The sequence below is a fragment of the Cydia splendana genome, chromosome 7 (genome assembly GCF_910591565.1).
Source record: "Cydia splendana chromosome 7, ilCydSple1.2, whole genome shotgun sequence".
NCBI classification, from domain to species: Eukaryota; Metazoa; Arthropoda; class Insecta; order Lepidoptera; family Tortricidae; genus Cydia; species Cydia splendana.
In genome coordinates, this window is record NC_085966.1 from 12,299,435 (window position 1) to 12,318,360 (window position 18,926).

General features: G+C 34.7%; 1 protein-coding gene and 2 long non-coding RNA genes across 4 annotated transcripts in view; 1 reads left to right on the forward strand and 2 right to left on the reverse strand.

Moving 5' to 3' along the window:
* The window catches only part of LOC134792184 (uncharacterized), a 596,557-nt gene that overhangs the window by 341,663 nt on the left and 235,968 nt on the right, over nucleotides 1–18,926 (reverse strand). The window lies entirely within an intron of this gene.
* The window catches only part of LOC134792174 (leucine-rich melanocyte differentiation-associated protein-like), a 50,728-nt gene that overhangs the window by 19,368 nt on the left and 12,434 nt on the right, over nucleotides 1–18,926 (reverse strand). For both annotated transcript variants that reach the window (XM_063763413.1, XM_063763414.1), the window contains exons 2-3: nucleotides 13,311–13,396; nucleotides 6,646–6,787 (exon numbers count right to left, since the gene is read on the reverse strand). In XM_063763413.1, coding sequence (XP_063619483.1) covers nucleotides 6,646–6,787; nucleotides 13,311–13,396 — 228 coding nt within the window. The remainder of the gene's footprint in view (nucleotides 1–6,645; nucleotides 6,788–13,310; nucleotides 13,397–18,926) is intronic.
* LOC134792183 (uncharacterized) lies at nucleotides 5,584–6,106 on the forward strand. Its single transcript, XR_010144399.1, has 2 exons — nucleotides 5,584–5,664; nucleotides 5,732–6,106. It is a non-coding gene; the product is annotated as an uncharacterized LOC134792183 (long non-coding RNA).

An 18,926-nucleotide genomic window follows, 5' to 3' on the forward strand; every position in this document is an offset into this window, starting at 1 on the left:
ATTTGATTTGATTTTGATGATCATTATGTATATAAGAGATAATTTAGGATATTTAGGTAAATAGCTAAATTATTGATTTTGCATTTTTAAACTAAAGGAAATTAAAGACGTTTACATGAATAATGTTTGATAGTTAACGTATGTAAGGTAAACATACTCATGGTGCTCGACGCGGTCCCAGTCCAGTACATGTCATCTTGAAACTTAAACCATTATTGTCAATACAGATGAGAGCAAGGTGTCATCTATTGGACATTAACATGTCGAGCACTAGTACATTTACCTTATATTTATTTTTTGTATAAAACCAGATGTGTTACAAGTTAAATATCATTAGGTATTGAAAATAATATTTGCACAAAGTAATTTGCAAGTAATGCGCATTTTCAAGACCTATAAAATCAGTTAGCTACACACTTTTTTATCGTCTAACGTAAAACTGTCCTACTTTAATATTTGAAAACAAGGACGATATTGAAAATAATTGTTTCACCATTAGGGGACAATTTGTGTTACATGGTATCACTCGTCAACACGCACACTTTCAAACCGTCCGCCATTGCAGTGTCACAGTTTGTCTTAAGTGACATTCCCTCTGTCAAATATATAACTCTATGGTTTGTCCGATATGTAACTAATCACTTTAGCTACTTGCCTTAGGATCATCTAGACCAATTCACAAATAGGTTAAAAAGTAATTGGTCGATAAAGCAACTCGTCTTAAAATAAGCCCCTTATAAACCGCAAACAATTTGAATGAATGACATAAATTGACAACTGACTTTTAGCTTTTTTTTAAATCATAGACAATTGACAACAAGGAAATATCTGTCAACAATATTTAGCTAGAGTCAGACCGAGAAAAGTCTACAGTGATTTTGATAGCCCACGCAGTGGAAGGTGGAAGGGTAATTTTAAACTTCAAAATTCTGTGAAATTATGACTTATAAATAACACTTGCATTGCGTGGGCTATCAAAATCGCTGCAGACTTTTATTGGTCGAACTTTAGCCAGACTCTATTAGGCTTGGCAAAACTTCACATTAGTTTTGCTACGTAACCACAGACAAAACAATATAATTGCTTAAGTATAATTTGTTCTTTTATTTACGATTAATAAGCAATGAACATTTATTTTAGTTATTCCATTAAAATTACGTTAGATTAATCAAAAATCTTAACTTAAATAATTTTTACCCGATCTAAGGACGACTCGATTGATTTAAGACGAGTTGCTTCTTGGGCGACATGCTATTTAGACCACATACATTTTAGACGAATTGCTTTGTCGGCGACCAACTATTTAGAGCATATGCATGTAAGACAATTTGACAATTTAATAATTTTGAGTACACTTTTGAGATGATCCTAAAACGCAATCTACGTGTTGCGAATTTTGATTTTTGTTATGTTTAAAGCGTGATAAACAACGTCAATTACAATGATAATAGCGTACATTGAGGATAATATTTAATTTGCATGAAAAATAGGAAGACTTCATACTGACGAGTTCAATGCCTGTATGTATCTAATTTTACCTAAAGCTATGGTACTCGTACGATAACCTGTGGCAAAAATAGAGAAACCGAATACAACGTTCCTTAACCTACAGGCCCAACATATCGGTTGTAATTAGTCTTTCTTAGTCAGGCAATTGTGTAGGTAGTGATTTGTAATCGTAGATTAATTTGCCATGAGGTGAATGACTTCTGCTCCCGATACCTTTGTTTTGGTCCTATCCTTTAGTACCTCTATTTATTTGAAGCCGTTCATTGATGGAATTATCCGATAAGTAATATATGCTAATCATTGACGTATATCTCAGGACTGGCCTTACGGGCAATAAGAATGGGGCATATATGGGGCCAGTACAGCGGTGTGACACCGCTACAATGCGATTGGTTAGACTGCACGATTGGCTCGAGTTCGTGAGTGACACCGCTGAACTAATACCATTTTTAGTGCCCGTAAGGCGCGTCCTGACATATACGTCAATAATGCTAATATAATATACAACTACATAGATACATATAACCTTTGAGTTTGAGTAAAATTCATGCTTGCGCAAATTCAGAATGTGGTGTAGCATTTGAGTTATAAAGGGCATGGATATGATTGATCATTTGTTTAGCCAATTAGTAACTAACTAGTAGTTCGCCCCGAACTGAGAACTCGCGGTTTGCCAAAAACTATATAGATCGATTGAATTTGTTGAGAGAGAGAGAGAGAAAATATGCTAATTATTTTTTAATCTTAAATTAAAAAACAATATTATAAATGTGTAAGCCAAGCACTTTCATTTGATACCAAACTCGACCATACTTTCATGCAATTAAAATGACCAGAATAGCAAGACCCCTCACAAATAGCTTTTTAGCATTTTAAGCTCTTCTAGCTCAATAACCTCTTGATCGAGCCTGCTCAAAATTTAATGACTAAAATATAATGCCCTCAACTATACGTTCACCCAATTTCATTTAAATTAGAACAAATTTAATTAAGTTATTGTAAGTTCCAAGTTGAATGTAAGAACTTCACTTCGCTTCGCTCGTTCGTTCGATTATACCAAATTTCAGCTTAGAATATCTTATAACGTGAGTATTTGCTATTGTTTAATACAAAACATATAAAGTGTGTGTTAGCTTAAGTATTTTTTAAAGCAACATTTTTGTAGTTGCCTTATAATTTGTATGTGGCAACTCTCTCTTCTTTCTCGATCCGAACTAACCGACAAGTCCCGTGATCACTTTTGTAATTCAATAAAAGTTCATTCAAACTTAAAAAGCGCATTTTGTATTCTCCAGCTATTATATAATAGAATCATGTAATTTCACATGAGTAAGAAACACTAAGGAGAGTATTAAATAAAGCTGTCGAAAGAAGAAAAACTTTTATGTTATTTCAAAGCCGGTTTTTCCTCTATCATATTACATAACATAACTTTATTTGTGTCGCTTAACTTCAAACTCGGGTAAGCCAAGTACATATATCTATCACATTATTCCCATTTCATTGCAATACGAAAGAGCTTATCAAGTTATGACAGTAGAAGAATTTTCCGAATGGGCCCACCATGAATGTGCAATATTCGAGCAATAAAAGTAGATGATTGCCGTTTTCTTCACTACAAAGAAGTTACAAACCAAAATAAAAGTATTTTCATAGAAAGTAATTTAATTTGTTGAGTACAAAGAAGTTGTATTCTACTAAAGCGCCACATGAAAGCCTGCGAAATTCCACATGATTGCTCGGAAGAGATAGCTTGCGTTTATATGAGACCGGAATTATGCAAAAGGCTTAATTACTTAATTAAACTATACTCTGTACTGTATCTTTAGGTACATACTTAAATAAAAGTAAACAAATAATTTGTACATTTTCGGGTAGTTATAACATTTATTGATAAACCAACCAAATACAAAATTAAAAAACACGACTGCGAAAAAGCGAACTGAAAGGACAAAAATAATTTTTAGTTGTGTTAGTTACTCAACTTAATGAATGTAAATTAGAATATAAGTGTTTAGTGAAGGTTATAAACAGCAAACGCAAAAGTTTAATGCTCATTTAGGATCGTGACTGTACCTGTATATTTTATTTCAATTGCAGTCGGGGACCTTTGTTTTATGAGATTCGCTTCTCTTAACATATTTTGTCAATTCTTAGTTTCTCAAAATTAAACTGAAACCCACATGTTGCATATATCTTATCAATCGGCTTTCAAAGCCCTTCATTTTGATACCCTTCTCGATAGGTTTGCACGATATTTATTTCTAAAGGTTGCGTAATATGGCGTATTAAGTCCGCCATATTGTTTTTATACGTGACGTCACATAGCCTATGTCACCCGGGATGACGTTAGGATTCTAATGAGGTATCATACGTCTAAATCGGTTAAGGCATTCAGAAGTTAAGATGGAATAAAGAAACTCACATAAATAAATATATACATACAATACAAACATGAACGCTGAAAACAATACATACTCGTATATACATCTTTTTGTTTGGGCAGTCGTGTAAAAACCACCTGGCCCCAATTTCACCACGGTGACAGGTGCGACAATTGTAAAATCACTGTTGCTGACGTCACAGGCATCCATGGGCTACGGTTACCACTTACCATCGGGCGGGCCGTATTCCTGTTTGCCACCATCATTGTTTTATTAAAAAAAACTTTATTATATCGGAAAAAAAAACAGATATTTCTTTTGCGAAGTTTCTGACAATTATCAAGATAAGCGGTAACCGTAGCCCATGGATGCCTGTGACGTCAGCAACAGTGATGTTTTACAATTGTCGCACCTGTCACCGTGGTGAAATTGGAGCCTGGATCTGTCACTGAACGACCTGACTTTAATCTACATTATTTGATCATGTGATTTTCATCTACCCTCAACTGGTTTAAGAAGCCATTCGAGGGTAGATTTTGTTTACTCTTTTTAGGGTTCCGTAGCCAAATGGCAAAAAACGGAACCCTTATGGATTCGTCATGTCTGTCTGTCTGTCTGTCCGTCCGTATGTCACAGCCACTTTTTTCCGAAACTATAAGAACTATACTGTTGAAACTTGGTAAGTAGATGTATTCTGTGAACCCCATTAAGATTTTCACACAAAAATAGAAAAAAAAAACAATAAATTTTGGGGGTTCCCGATACTTAGGGGTCATCCATTAATTACATCACACGTTTAGGGGGGGGGAGGGGGTCAAGAAAATGTGACATGTTGTGACAAGGGGGAGAGGGGAGTCACAAACTTTGTGACGTCACTTTAACTTCATCAGTAACCAAAATTTTATTTTAATCATTTTATTTACTGTACAGTTCAAAAACAAGTTTTTGGAACGATAATCGTTTTTATTAGTTTAATTTTTGTTCATAATCAGTTTTGGGTTATAAATTTATTAATATTTTGACAAAAAATTAATAATACTTAATTCGATTTGCCGATTTCGTTGAAAAAATGTGTCGTCAGTGACGTCACACCAGGGGGGGAGGGGTTTGCCAAATGTGACCAAGTGTGACAAGGAGGGGGGGAGGGGTCAAAAAACCTTGAAATTCGTGTGACGTAATTAATGGATGACCCCTTAGAACTGAAACTCAAAAATTTATTTTTCATCAAACCCATACGTGTGGGGTATCTATGGATAGGTCTTCAAAAATGATATTGAGGTTTCTAATATATTTTTTTTCTAAACTGAATAGTTTGCGCGAGAGACACTTCCAAAGTGGTAAAATGTGTGTGTGTGTGTGTGTGTGTGTGTGTGTCCCCTGTAACTTCTAAAATAAGAGAATGATAAAACTAAAAAAAATATATGATGTACATTGCCATGCATACTTCCACCGAAAATTGGTTTGAACGAGATCTAGTAAGTAGTTTTTTTTAATACGTCATAAATCGTAAACCGCAATTTTATTATGTTACTTGCTGCTACGGAACCCTTCATGGGCGAGTCCGACTCGCACTTGGTCGGTTTTTTTAAATACCTAAAGATACAGACTTATAGATGTGGCTTCTTTTGAGTTAAAGTGAACCCGAAGGGTAGATCGCTATGGTGTGTGGGCCGACCACAATGGAATTCACAGCACGTCATTTTTTAGGGTTCCGTAGCCAAATGGCAAAAAACGGAACCCTTATGGATTCGTCATGTCTGTCTGTCTGTCCGTCCGTCCGTATGTCACAGCCACTTTTTTCCGAAACTATAAGAACTATACTGTTGAAACTTGGTAAGTAGATGTATTCTGTGAACCGCATTAAGATTTTCACACAAAAAAAAAAAACAATACATTTTGGGGGTTCCCCATACATACAACTGAAACTCAAATTTTTTTTTTCATCAAACCCATACGTGTGGGGTATCTATGGATAGGTCTTCAAAAATGATATTGAGATTTCTAATATCATTTTTTTCTGAATAGTTTGCGTGAGAGACACTTCCAAAGTGGTAAAATGTGTCCCCCCCCCCCTGTAACTTTTGAATAAGAGAATGATAAAACTATAAAAAATATATGATGTACATTGCCATGCATACTTCCACCGAAAATTGGTTTGAACGAGATCTAGTAAGTAGTTTTTTTTAATACGTCATAAATCGTAAACCACAATTTTATTATGTTACTTGCTGCTACGTAACCCTTCATGGGCGAGTCCGACTCGCACATGGCCGCTTTTTTTTTTAAGGGAATATCGATAAAATCACTGCTTCCGGCAAGACTTTCTTCGCTGCTTCTTTTCTTCTTCTTATTCTTTTTCTTGCCGGAAACGGAGAATTTTCCATTTTTTCTTTAATATAAATAGGTACAAAAAAGTAGTATTGCTCGCAGATTGCTTGATAAAAACACAAAATTTTTCTATCTCAAAAGATACCACACCAACCAGAACCAAATATTAAATGTAAAACATCAAACAAAATCAAACCAAATCAAATCCAAATGAATGTTATTAAATATTTATCATCCAAAATCATCATTTAAAAGTCAATTCTACCAGCAAACATAAGAAAACAACTCAAAATTTGCATTTGATTACTTTGCCTCACATGTGAATAAAATGCAACTTTGTTATCAGTTTTTAAGTGCAAAGTAAGCTTTCCGAGCAGATGTGGTGAAAATACTATTGTTAGACCGCCCAGTATAGAATACATACCCGGTTGTTATTGAGGGAGAGCGTCCGCAAATGAGGCAGCGAGGGGAACCCGACCCCGTCCCCTATCTCATTGTTGTCCAGTATCAGCTCGTCCAGCCGTTGGAATTGCTCCAGGCCCTTCAAGGTTTCGATACTGTTGTAGCTGCAAGCATACATGCAAATATCAGGTCACAAGAGCGCTTTGTTAATCGACTTCAATAGAGTATAAGTACACGGTGTGTAACTAATATCAGGTGAACTTTTTTTCACTACCGGCCAAAGCAGAATTTCGTGTATTTATTAAGAGGGGGCTAACGCAAAATTGTAGTTTATAGATTGAATTTTTACACGTTTTATTCAACGGCAAATCCCATGAAAAAAAATATACGGAAATTAGCAAGACACTATATTTGCAAGGGCAGACTTGCTGCCCGATTCGAACTTTATTAAGATACGTCAAAATTGACGTTTTTGTTTGAAGAAACGTCACATTTGACACTGACATATTTAATCCATATCGTTTCTAGATCTATTAATTGACGTATCTTAAAGTTAGAATCGGGCCGTCAGATCAAATCCTTAAAAGGTTAAAGTTGGCAATATAGAAAAAAAAACACGAAAACATGTCTAATTTTCATTTATCTTTAGTTGTTTATCGTTACCCTGCATAGCATAGCAGTATGTATAATTTTAGTTTAAAATGGTGATATTATCGAGGGGCCTGAAAAACTAAATTTTAAACAGCAATTTATTTTGAGAGTAATAGCGATGAAAGGTAAAAACCTGAGCGATAGCCATTTGTTTCGTTTCGTCGTAAGTTTCGCGCGGCGCGTCATATATTTTGTCCCATTCTAATTCCCTAGCCTCATATTATTTTTATAACAGAGTGATTCTCAAGAAAGTGGCATCGACAGGTTAAAGTTAAAGAAATTTTTTTTTTGTATTTTTTTTACTTTTAAGAATGAAAAATATGTTTTACCACTTCAAGTACCCCAAATTTTCAAGAGGGAACGGAAAATGAAGAAGTTATTTTCAAGACATACAATAACCTATACATTGAACACAGGTTAAAGTTAAGCAGGTTACAGTGAAAAATACATTCATTTTTATTTTTTCCCTTGAACGGATAATAATACTAATGTCTCACTTTTAGCATAGATGAATAAACCTTCATACAATATTAAAATGATATGATTACATTAGGCCCCATACCAAATTCGTAAAATAATCGAGACAAGTTAAAGTTAACATTCCGTTACAAAACCCCAGATATCTGCCTTTAACCACTTGTCTCTACGAAACTACGACACTTGGGTCATAATGGTACCCTACGGTGGTTAGCTTGATACTTACCTAATATTTTGCCATAGTTATGATCTAAATATTTTTTTCAGTGTATGAGTCAGATGCAATACCGCGCATGTACAGGTTGGTAAAGGTTAACAGTGAAAATATCCTTGGACAAACATCGTGCGTGAATATTGTTGTAAAAAAATATACAACGTGACCTTAGCCATTGGACAAACCCTAAAATCCCACGTAGGGTTACTTCTCAGAAATGCTCTAACGGTAATATTTTTTTAATTAGAACAAAAGATAAAAAATTAAATTATCAAACAAAAGTTATTTCCAATAATCGACAACAAAAATGAACATACTGTATTAATCATTGGCAGTGCTTTTGACAATTTGTTTGAAAATGTGCGGCAATAATGACATTTGTCACAAGTCAGAATCTTAGTAATGTTATAAATAAAAATGATAATCAAAACGGTCGAAGAAGGTTTCATACTATTTATTACCTCAGGAGCTACTAACACATACAGGTTGCTCCAAAGTAAAAAAAAACGTAATTTGTTAATTTCTTCGTAACCGCTACACCGATTGTTATGATACTTTGTATACTGGTTCTAAATACCCTAATGCATATGTACATTTCGGCTTTGTCCAATGGCTAGGGACACCCTGTATATAAGGCCTGTGCAAAGTACATTTTTAAAAGGTATTGTTTATGTTATTATACCGGGTGTGGCCTGTAACACGAGCAAAGAATTAAAACATAGATTGTACTCCTCAAAAGGTGACACTTTTGTTCAACAACTTTTAAAAATTATGAAGTATTTAGACTCCCTATTTTTCATACAAAATAAATATTATGTTCAATGGACGCCATCGCCACGCCATATCATTGTGATTGACGTTGCTTCTCACGCCTTAAACATAACAAAATTCGCAATACATTGCGTCTTAGAATAAACATTAAAGTGTATTAAAAATCAAACCACAAGTTATTTTTAAAAGTCGCTGAACAAATGTTGGTCAGTATGAGGAGTACAGCCTACAGTTTAATTTTTTGCTCATGTTACAGGCCACACCCGGTATAGCATGATATTTTATTTACATAAATTGGTGCTTATAAAATCTAAAGAACTAAAACTGGAAGAGCGATGCTTTTGGACAAGACAGGTTACAGTGAAAAGTGCTACTCTCATGGTCTAATAAAACATGGTCTTCTATTCCCAGAGTGACACGGGCCTATGTCACAATAACATTGCCACTTTATTTCAACATAACATGTTACATGGGTACATTATACCTATGGTTAATAAGTTAAAATATTTCTTTATAATTTTATAATTTTCATTTATATGTATTTTATCTTAAATTTTACAATAACACGTCATTTTTAATTATTCGTTAGCAATATCTTCTGATTCACGAAAGAAATTTCAGACGTTCGGGTAATTCTGTTTACATTACTGGCAACACAGGATAGCGCTGTCACATTTGACAATTCGGATCTAGATAACTTCATGCCCTGACCGTCATCCTTGTCGAACGCGTGTTAATTGTTATTTCCTTCTCGCTCAGTGTCAGCAGTCGCAGTGTTTTCCAAACTTTTCACGTCGTAAGCTTGGTAATTAATGTGTAACTGTGAATTAGTTTTTCAAACGTTTGTCTTGTATAGATAAATAAAGTTTAATTTAATACATTAGATTTGTTTTATTTTTCTATGTTTCTACATGAATAACTTAAAATTAATGCCGTTAAAATAATTTTCACCGTTGGTTAAAATTTTCCCACATTTTAAAGTTTGAGAACCTGTAAACAGCATGATGACGTAGGCCCGTGTCAGTTAGGTCATACGCGAATCTCGGAATAGAGTACCAGGCGGAGTATATTATTATACCATGGCTACTCTTTATTTTTTATAAATATAAGAATTAAATTTAAATAATAATAATGACTTGGCCTCGATAAACATTGTTTTAGTTTATCTAGATACATTTTTGTTTCATATGAAAAAGTGCAAATAAACATACATTCAATTCAAAAACTCGATGACAGGTTACGATGCCACTATTTTGAGAATCACTCAACAAGAGATGCGTTTTTAAATTTCTTAAACTTGTATTCTAATTTCTACCTAATCTCAAATCAATTTTACATCTGCATTGTTTACTGATTTTAATATCGTAGAGGCACAAGAGGGTGTTGGGTAGAATCACGTAACGTAAACCTCTTATTTCGTTTATTGCGAGATTCTATCGGGTCGGTTGTAGCTTATGAAAATGAGGCTCCAGTGATTACGATTCGGTCCAAAAATCCAGGTGGATAAAATACGTTCGATACGTGACACTTTTATTTTACCATATAAATGCAATCCAAACAGAAAGTTTGGGGTTTAATGGGATATAAAACTGCCAAACTTTTACTTCAGTGGTCGTTACTATAAATAAAGAGTATTATCTAAATAAAGAATATAATAATAATTGAATTCTTAATGTATTTTATTTGGTAGTGTAGCAAACTTTCTAAAATTTGCTCCGTCTTTGCTGGCAGCACCACAATAACCGTAACGTACCTATTTACTACTACTACTACTAAACGTAATATTTTCATAGGAATTTGATGTTGATGGTGGCAGGGAATCAGGGATACATTCTGTCAAGTCTACCAAAGTTCTACCAAGTCGTTGCAGCAGAGTTAATGGGCGTTTTTAAAATTAGAGTCCGTGACGTAATGGAATTCCACACACAAAAAAAAATATATTTTTAACTAAAAATGGGTTGAATTAAATCTACTATTTCTATATTTTATGAAAATGTTACATTCTTTTTATATACATTGTTTATATTCTTAATAAATCACTTTAAACTGAATGACAACCAATGTGACGATCCATTACGTTACACGTTTTAGGTAGGTTTTAAGTGAAGATCGGAATGTTTTATGTGAACCAATAATAATCTTCTAAAAACGAATAACAACTGCAATACTAAGTATTACAATAAAGTTATTCAACGAAGTATTTCCAACACGTTACATTCTTCGTTGTAATCGTTGCTTTGCAATCATTTTGTTTTATTAATCGTAAGGTAAAGGTACTAAAAAAAGTTGTTTTTAATAATTATCACATATTAATCTTGCAAATGAGATCAGTATCAATTATCCTTATAATTAATTTAAATTCTTATAAAATCAATCACAGACACAGTAGGACAAAGTGACGTTATGGACCATAATATCACGTTTAGGAACTACATGAAAGGTTTACATGTGCGGAAAATAGCCACTTGATTTAGGACCTACTTAATGTTGTGATAAATTAAGTAATGTAGTAATTACCTATTGTTATTATGGTTCCTACAGTAATTATGTTTTCGACTGCAGCACGACAATACTGCCGACTGCATTACTGCCTCAAAATCAAAATCGATGTTGCTGCCCAGATTTTTGACATTTACAGTCATCAATATTGTCGTGCTGCAATACTGCTGCTGTCGACTGCATTACTGCAGGAAATGTCAATTACATAGTTCATTTAACTAATACAAAATTATCAAATTTGGCTATATGTATAAAAATTATCCGTTCCAGAGCGGTGCGAGGCAACCATTGCTAGTCACCAGAACTGGTGAGGACCGCATGTACAAGTACCTGTAGCAACGCAACGAAATCGCGGACTGAGCCACGCCTGCCTGCGCTTCTTAGGTCGAGCCGCCACTGGTGCTTAATAGTAGGTCGTGTAGTTACAAGAATATAGCTAGAATAAAATTATTTGTGTCTTTTTAATATTCACTCTACCTACTATATTTTGGCAACTTAAACCATGCATTTTCATTCCATACGTCACGTTTTTTTGTTCCACTAATACATCACGTAACGTTTTGGATGTGACGTAGGCATGCCGGTTGGTTAATAAAGCGAAATAGCGGTCTGATCGTTTGAATTTTCTTAATTATAACTATTTGATATCATACAACACATAATAATCTAACGAAATTCATAAATATTTAGTCAATGATTGGCTCCTTACCTTCAGTTTAATTCAGTTCGTTGTGGAAAACAAATTTCTGCACAGCGTGACGCACAACCTACACCTTGCTTTTTTCGAGCCCAATTGCCTTGTAAAACCTAAACACCGGGTAATTATAGGATCATAATGTTACGATCATGTAAAAATGCGTATGATATTAGTAGATTTTTGCTACTAAGTTGGTAAAAACTCCGTGACGTTGGTGGAAATTTCCACTACGTCGATATTGAAGGACAACAATAAATTAAACTTTTGTGCATATTTTTACTTTAGGTGCTAAAAAATAAGGTTTTCTCCCTTTCTTCAGTTTTTGTACATTTTCTTTACTAAAGTACCATTTAATCAGTTTTTTTTTACCATAAATACTCAGATAATAAATCACTTTACCATTTTTGTATACATGTAGTACACTTTAAAACAGTATTTGATGGTAAAAAAGTATACCAAAGTCGTGGGACAGTGATATTTTTTTCCGAAAACGCCCTAATAAGACGTCACCATGAAAAGGATGACTTGATTAGCCTTGCCTAATTTTCAGCACTTAACCCTTAAATGCATGATTTTTTCTTTTTGCCCGAAATTTATATATGTAATTATGTATCACATAATTGTTTGTAGATTCTAGGAAAAATAGTAAAAAAAATATAACTTCGATTTTCACTGCGATTTTCAGTGTTATAGAAGTTGAATTGGCTAAATCATATTTATGTAAATATGTAATTTTCAGTAATATATAAACGATTTTTTTTACTACCATTAGAAAGGTACACTATTTGTGATATACCTATGATAAAGTTTTTAAATATAAAATAATTACATACCCCGAAAAAACCGTTCAAAATCACATACTAAAAATTATCAACTTGTAGATTTTTCCAAGTTTGCCGACTTTTCGTCTTAAAACGAATGTAATTTTTATAAATTAAAAATATTGCGTAAATTTAACCCTTAAATCAGTACCCTATTACTTGACGTTTGGCATAAAGGTGCGTTCAAGAACGTAAGCCTTTTTATTTTAAAACTGTGAGCTGTCTAATGGTTTGTAGACATTTGGCAACACTATGCATTTAAGGGTTAAAGGCGATAGTGTACTCGAACGCTTGTAGGAACTGATGACACTAGTGGTAGGTATATTCTGCCTAGCTATGGCCTAGCTAGATGACACAGACTATTAAACTCAGTAGTAAATTGGAGTGATATTATAAAGATGGGAGCACACAGCGGCTACGACTGTCGTAAAATGTTTTAGGGTCAATTCCTATCCTTACAAACCTTGAATTATGTAGCCCACAACTTTTTTATCTACCTACACCGACAAATCCACAAAAGGGATTAAATTGAATACAGAAAAATTGGCAGTACTCACCTAAGGTCTAAATATCTGACTTTGTCACCATACATTTTCCATAGCGCAGGTGGTATTCGTTGACAATCCTGCCCACAATAGGTCAACTGTAACAAAAAACACCGAAATCACATAATAGTTATTTGTTTTACAAGGGGGCAAAGTTGTTGTTTAACTATTTGTGCTAATATTGATACCCGAGCAAGCGACGGATCCCAATAATATTGAACCACAAGCGTTACAAATTGTAAATAAACTGCAATTTTCTCATCATTATTTTAAGAATAAAGACAAGCTTTACGAACTGGTGTGGTATTATAAGTTATTATTTGGTAATGAAAGTTGGATATAGGCACATAGAATTCTTTTGTCCATGAGGAATATCCATTATGTCCATATAGACAAAACAAGTCCCTACCCTATATCCAATTTTCACTAGATTTACAATTGTTCTAACCGTAGCCCCATACAACCATTTCCAGTCGCCGTTACGACGCGGTGTTGACACATCTTGTGTCGACACCGTCTGTTTCGGTCACAATTCCAGTCGCAGAGTCGTCGCCGTGTCGACACAGTTACCAGAAATGGGGAAGGGTCGACACATGACACAAAGTGACATAAAGTGTGGTCGCCGTGTGCACACATTGTTTCGGGTTTGCGACTACTTTATGCCAAAATCATTCGTTCATTCGTTCATTTTGTTCCTGTCAAATGGAAACTGTCAGATGGAAAAATACTTAAATAAAAATAAGTGACATTAATACGCCATCTCTAAAACGGATTACAAGACGTAATTATATATTGTTTGCATTTATATTACAATAGGACTTAAATTATTATGGGGAATTAAACTGCTCGAGTGATTTGATAAACTAAGTGTAATATAATCAACGCGCCACCACATTGTTTTAGTTTAGCCGGAAATGAAATTGTTTACTTCTCAGTGCCTGTGTTCATAACTATATTATTTGAAGCATTTTTAGTACTTCGATGCGTATACTATACTTAAATAACAGAAATAACGCTTTACATACTACGAAACTTGTTAATTATGATGTATAAATATGGTTTAAGGCTGAGAAATATTGCAGTCACAAAGTAGTTGCAATGTTTCGACTTTGTGTCGACTCTGTGTTGACACATGACACGCGCTGTCAAAAGTAATAACAAAGTTACTGGTATGTTACTGGATTTGCAAAATGGCTCCTTGTGTTGATTTGTTTTCAGATATTCTCAAAGTGTAAAAATGCCGTGGTCAGAGATGGGCATTAATCGATTAACTGTTTATTCGACTAATTAATGGAATAAAAAAAGTTAATTCTCAAATTTTAATCGCGATTAGTTTAGTCGACCTAACATAGATTGAAATTGAATTAATCTGAATATTAATCGAATAAATTATCGATTAAATCTCGATTGAAAGTTGACAGGGGGCCATTTTTGTACGTAAAAATAATAGAAATGTCTTGCATGCAGATGGTAGCAAAACACTTTGTCATAAAAGTCGAGATGGGTGTCGATATATAGGTTTTAGGGAGTGCCGATTTCGAAAATAATGATCATTTTGGAATCCGAAATGGCGGCCATGCACTGTGTCATAAAAGTCGTCATGGATGTCGTTTTATACGTTTTAGGGGGCCCCAATTTTGAAAATGATGACCATTTTGGAATCCAAAATGGCGGCCATGCACTATGTCATAAAAGTCGTCATGGGTGTCGTTTTATAGGTTTTGGGGGGCGCAGATTTAGAAAATGATAACCATTTTGGATTCCAAAATGGCGGCCATGCACTATGTCATAAAAGTCGTCATGGGTGTCGTTTTATAGGTTTTAGAGGGCGCAGATTTCGAAAATGATGACCATTTTGGATTCCAAGATGGCGGCCATGCACTATGTCATAAAAGTCGTCATGTATGTCGTTTTATAGGTTTTAGGGGGCCCCGCTTTCGAAAATGATGACTATTTTGGATTCCAAGATGGCGGCCATGCACTATGTCATAAAAGTCGTCATGGATGTCGTTTTATAGGTTTCTGGGGGCGCAGATTTCGAAAATGATGACTATTTTGGATTCCACTTTTATGACAAAATACGTAGCCGCCATCTTGGATTATAAAATGATCATCGTTTTCGAATTCTGCACTCCCTAAAACCTATAAATCGACATCCGTGACGACGCAAGTTATCTTTATTTTCAGATCTAACAAATTGCTACAGAATACAAAGGACAAAAAAGAAGCGAGGAGGTAATGAAACAAGCAAAAATACAGATGATTCCTCGACGCAATTGGGTGATTCTTAAATTGTGTCCAGATTTTTTTTGTCATAAAAGTTTATATTTTTCACATATTACTCTCACAAGTTCCGTGACATTTCGACCTTGTAATTTTTTAAGTAAATGTTTTTGTTTATCTATGAGGATCTCACTAGAATAGTATAATCAAGGTATGTTTATATTTGATGAATGAAATAGTAACGCAAAAAAAAATATATTTGTGTCTTATATTCCTGCCGAAGACTTTTATTTTACCTTTTCCTTCTACACAAGTTTGGCCAAGTAATAAGAATTTAGGGCTCTCAATTTTATTTTGACTTCTACAACAGTAAAGCTACGAGGCCATGTTTGGTATCGTTTTCGTATAAATTCGCAGTACCAAATTTAGTTAAGGTATCACATTGACACCATTCCGAAGTAAAAACATATAAACTTATTAAAATACTTTCTTTTAAACTCCTCTTCACGCTTAAACTGCTGAACAGTTTTAATTTAAATTTGGTACACATATATTTTGAGTCCCGAGACAGGATATAATAAATTACCTCAAAAATCATCCTTTAAAGGTGTGAAATGAGGTGTAGGGGGGAATTCAGAATTGACTTCTTGAAGAATACTGTTTAAGTTTAGGTTTGAAGTCATGTTTTTTCATCATTTTTAACTAAATCAAAGATGTAGACCATCCCAAATTTCATATAAATCGGTTCAGCGGTTATTGATTTCCCGTACAAATTTCCACGCCACTTTTCACACCTTCAAAAGATGATTTTGGTTATAAGATCTATCCTATGTCCTGTTCCGGGACGCAAACTATTTCTATACCAAATTTCAACGAAATCGGTTCAGCGGTTAAGCGTCAAGAAGAGTTTCAAAAAAACCGGCCAAGTGCGAGTCGGACTCGCGTATTAAGGGTTCCGTACATTAAGTCCGACTCGCGCTTGACTGCACATTTCTAATAGGTTTTCCTGTCATCTATATGTAAAGAACTATTTTGTGTATTCAGACGGACATACATACAGACGCACGAGTGATCCTATAAGGGTTCCGTTTTTTCCTTTTGAGGTACGGAACCCTAAAAAGATTTATTTTTATTTTGTGGAATGGTGTCAATGTGATATCTTAAATGGATTCAGCACCCCAGATTTATACGAAAACGATACCAAACACGGCCTAGCACCTTCACTGATATAGATATATCAAGATAAAATTGAGAGCCCTAAATAAACTTTCAAGAGCGGATATCTCAAAAACTATTCAACATATCGAAAAAATTGACTGAATAAACTTGTAACAAATTAAATAAACTTTCATTTTGTGAGCCATGAGCTAAGTGGCCATGTCGCTGAGATGCATAGTTTCCGAGATATAATCGAAAAACGGGAAAATGGGACCTTCAAAGCCCCCTCTCTCCCCCCCCGCTCAAGGGCTACGGCCGGGGACTTTTGATATGTTCACCTCCTAACTTGTCAAACCGAGTTACGGAGTCAAAAATTGTGTTCCGAGCATTTCCCTCTACAACTTTTGGAGCATTCGTTGCCTGACCTAAGTAGCTTATTGAATTTATTTAAAAACTTTTCTGTAAAAGGTTGACGGGTGTTGGGTGTTTATATGGTTTCGGTCGATTATTATCATTTGCATTGCCCATGATGACTTACTAGAATTACGAGCACACGAGACACTAATAGTAGTTTGACAAACCTTGGTTTTCCAAGAGGTATTTTATATTGACATTTGCTGTCACAAATTTGCTGTCAGATTTAGTCGCAAACCGCACGCAAAGTGCACACAAATGTGTCGACACCTTGTTACGGAAAAGTGTAGACACGGCGACGACACTTTGTTTCGAAACAATTCTAGACACATTGTGTGGACTCTGTTACGACACATCTGACATTTAGTTACCACTTTGTGATTCTGCGACTGGAATGGTTATATGGGAGGTATATTCAAATAAGGGATATGCGATAAACTAACTTTATTTCGACCGTATCTGAAATTACAATCTACTCTATTACGTAAATCTCCGTGTCACTGCCACGATCACACATGTAGGGTTTATAATAAACGGGTCAAGTGCGAGTCAAACTCATGTTGGGGTTCCGTACATCCCACATTTTATTTTTATGAAGACTTGCTGGATTTTTAGGGTTGCGTATAACCCTTACAGTTTCGCAATGTGAACCATTTTTTATTGTTGTTGATGTAAATTTTGAAGAAATTTGGTGAATAGATAGTTCTAATAAATCTTCCTCTGAAATATGAAAAATATGGTATTTTTGGAACTCGACGCAAAGTTACATACTTACATTTTTTTTTTGTTCCAAATTGGGATTTCGTATTTGTTCCGCGCAGAATAAGGAGCTCTTCAAACTTAATGCCAAATTTAATCAAAATCCGACGAAAAACAAATCGAGAAGACTAAGAAAAAAAGATTGACAAATAAAAAATTGCTCATGTTCGTCTGTCCGTTCTCTTCGTGTTTTATTTGAATTGTGTTTTTATTTCTTTAGTATAGATACAAAAACACAGTATGTTATTAATTAAGTGCTAAATCGTGTGTTAGGTATGGTTGTTGAGATAGCAATATTATAGCTCGCTGATAGACAAACAGGCAACAACCGGATACAGAAGGCTTAGAAATAGTATAGAGTCGGACCGCGCTAAGTTTTCATGTTAAGTGCTATATAAGTCAAGTATGGAGCTTATATGGATATGTATATGCGTTCTTATATACTGCCAAGTTCGTGCAAAGTTAGTGTGGTCAGTGTCTATCAGTTTTCGGGTACGGAACCCTAATAAAAGAGAGTACCTACACCTTCACCTACTTCATCAAAAAAGTGATATTATTTTCGTTAACATTTTAATAGGGACCACGCCGGTAGACCTCGTCGACGATGGCGCGACAACTTGGACTCCTTATTGAGAAGCTGGCCAGATATAGACAGAGATGAGTGGAAAAACAGGGTGGAGGCCTTTGCCTAACAGTGGGACACAGTGAGCTGAATAACAGGACCACATCTCCCAGTTATGTTTTTGTCTAAAGAAACTTACATAAAAGAGACAAACTTGTACTTGTACCTTGCGAAGGCACCTACGTAAAACGAGTTCGCATGACTTAATTTGGGATGTTTATTTCAAATTTACTAAACCATAGTAACCATGCCTACATAGGTAATTCAACTGAACCAATAATTCAAGTTGGGCAACGTTACGTTACAAATTCTCGGGACACGAGTCCTTTATAAGACGGAAATCGACCCGTTTAAAAGTAAACAATTGTAATAAAACAAAAACTAGAGATTGTTTCTCTCAAAATATTTATTTAAACATGCACAAGAATGTTTGCATGTGTACATGTATGTTC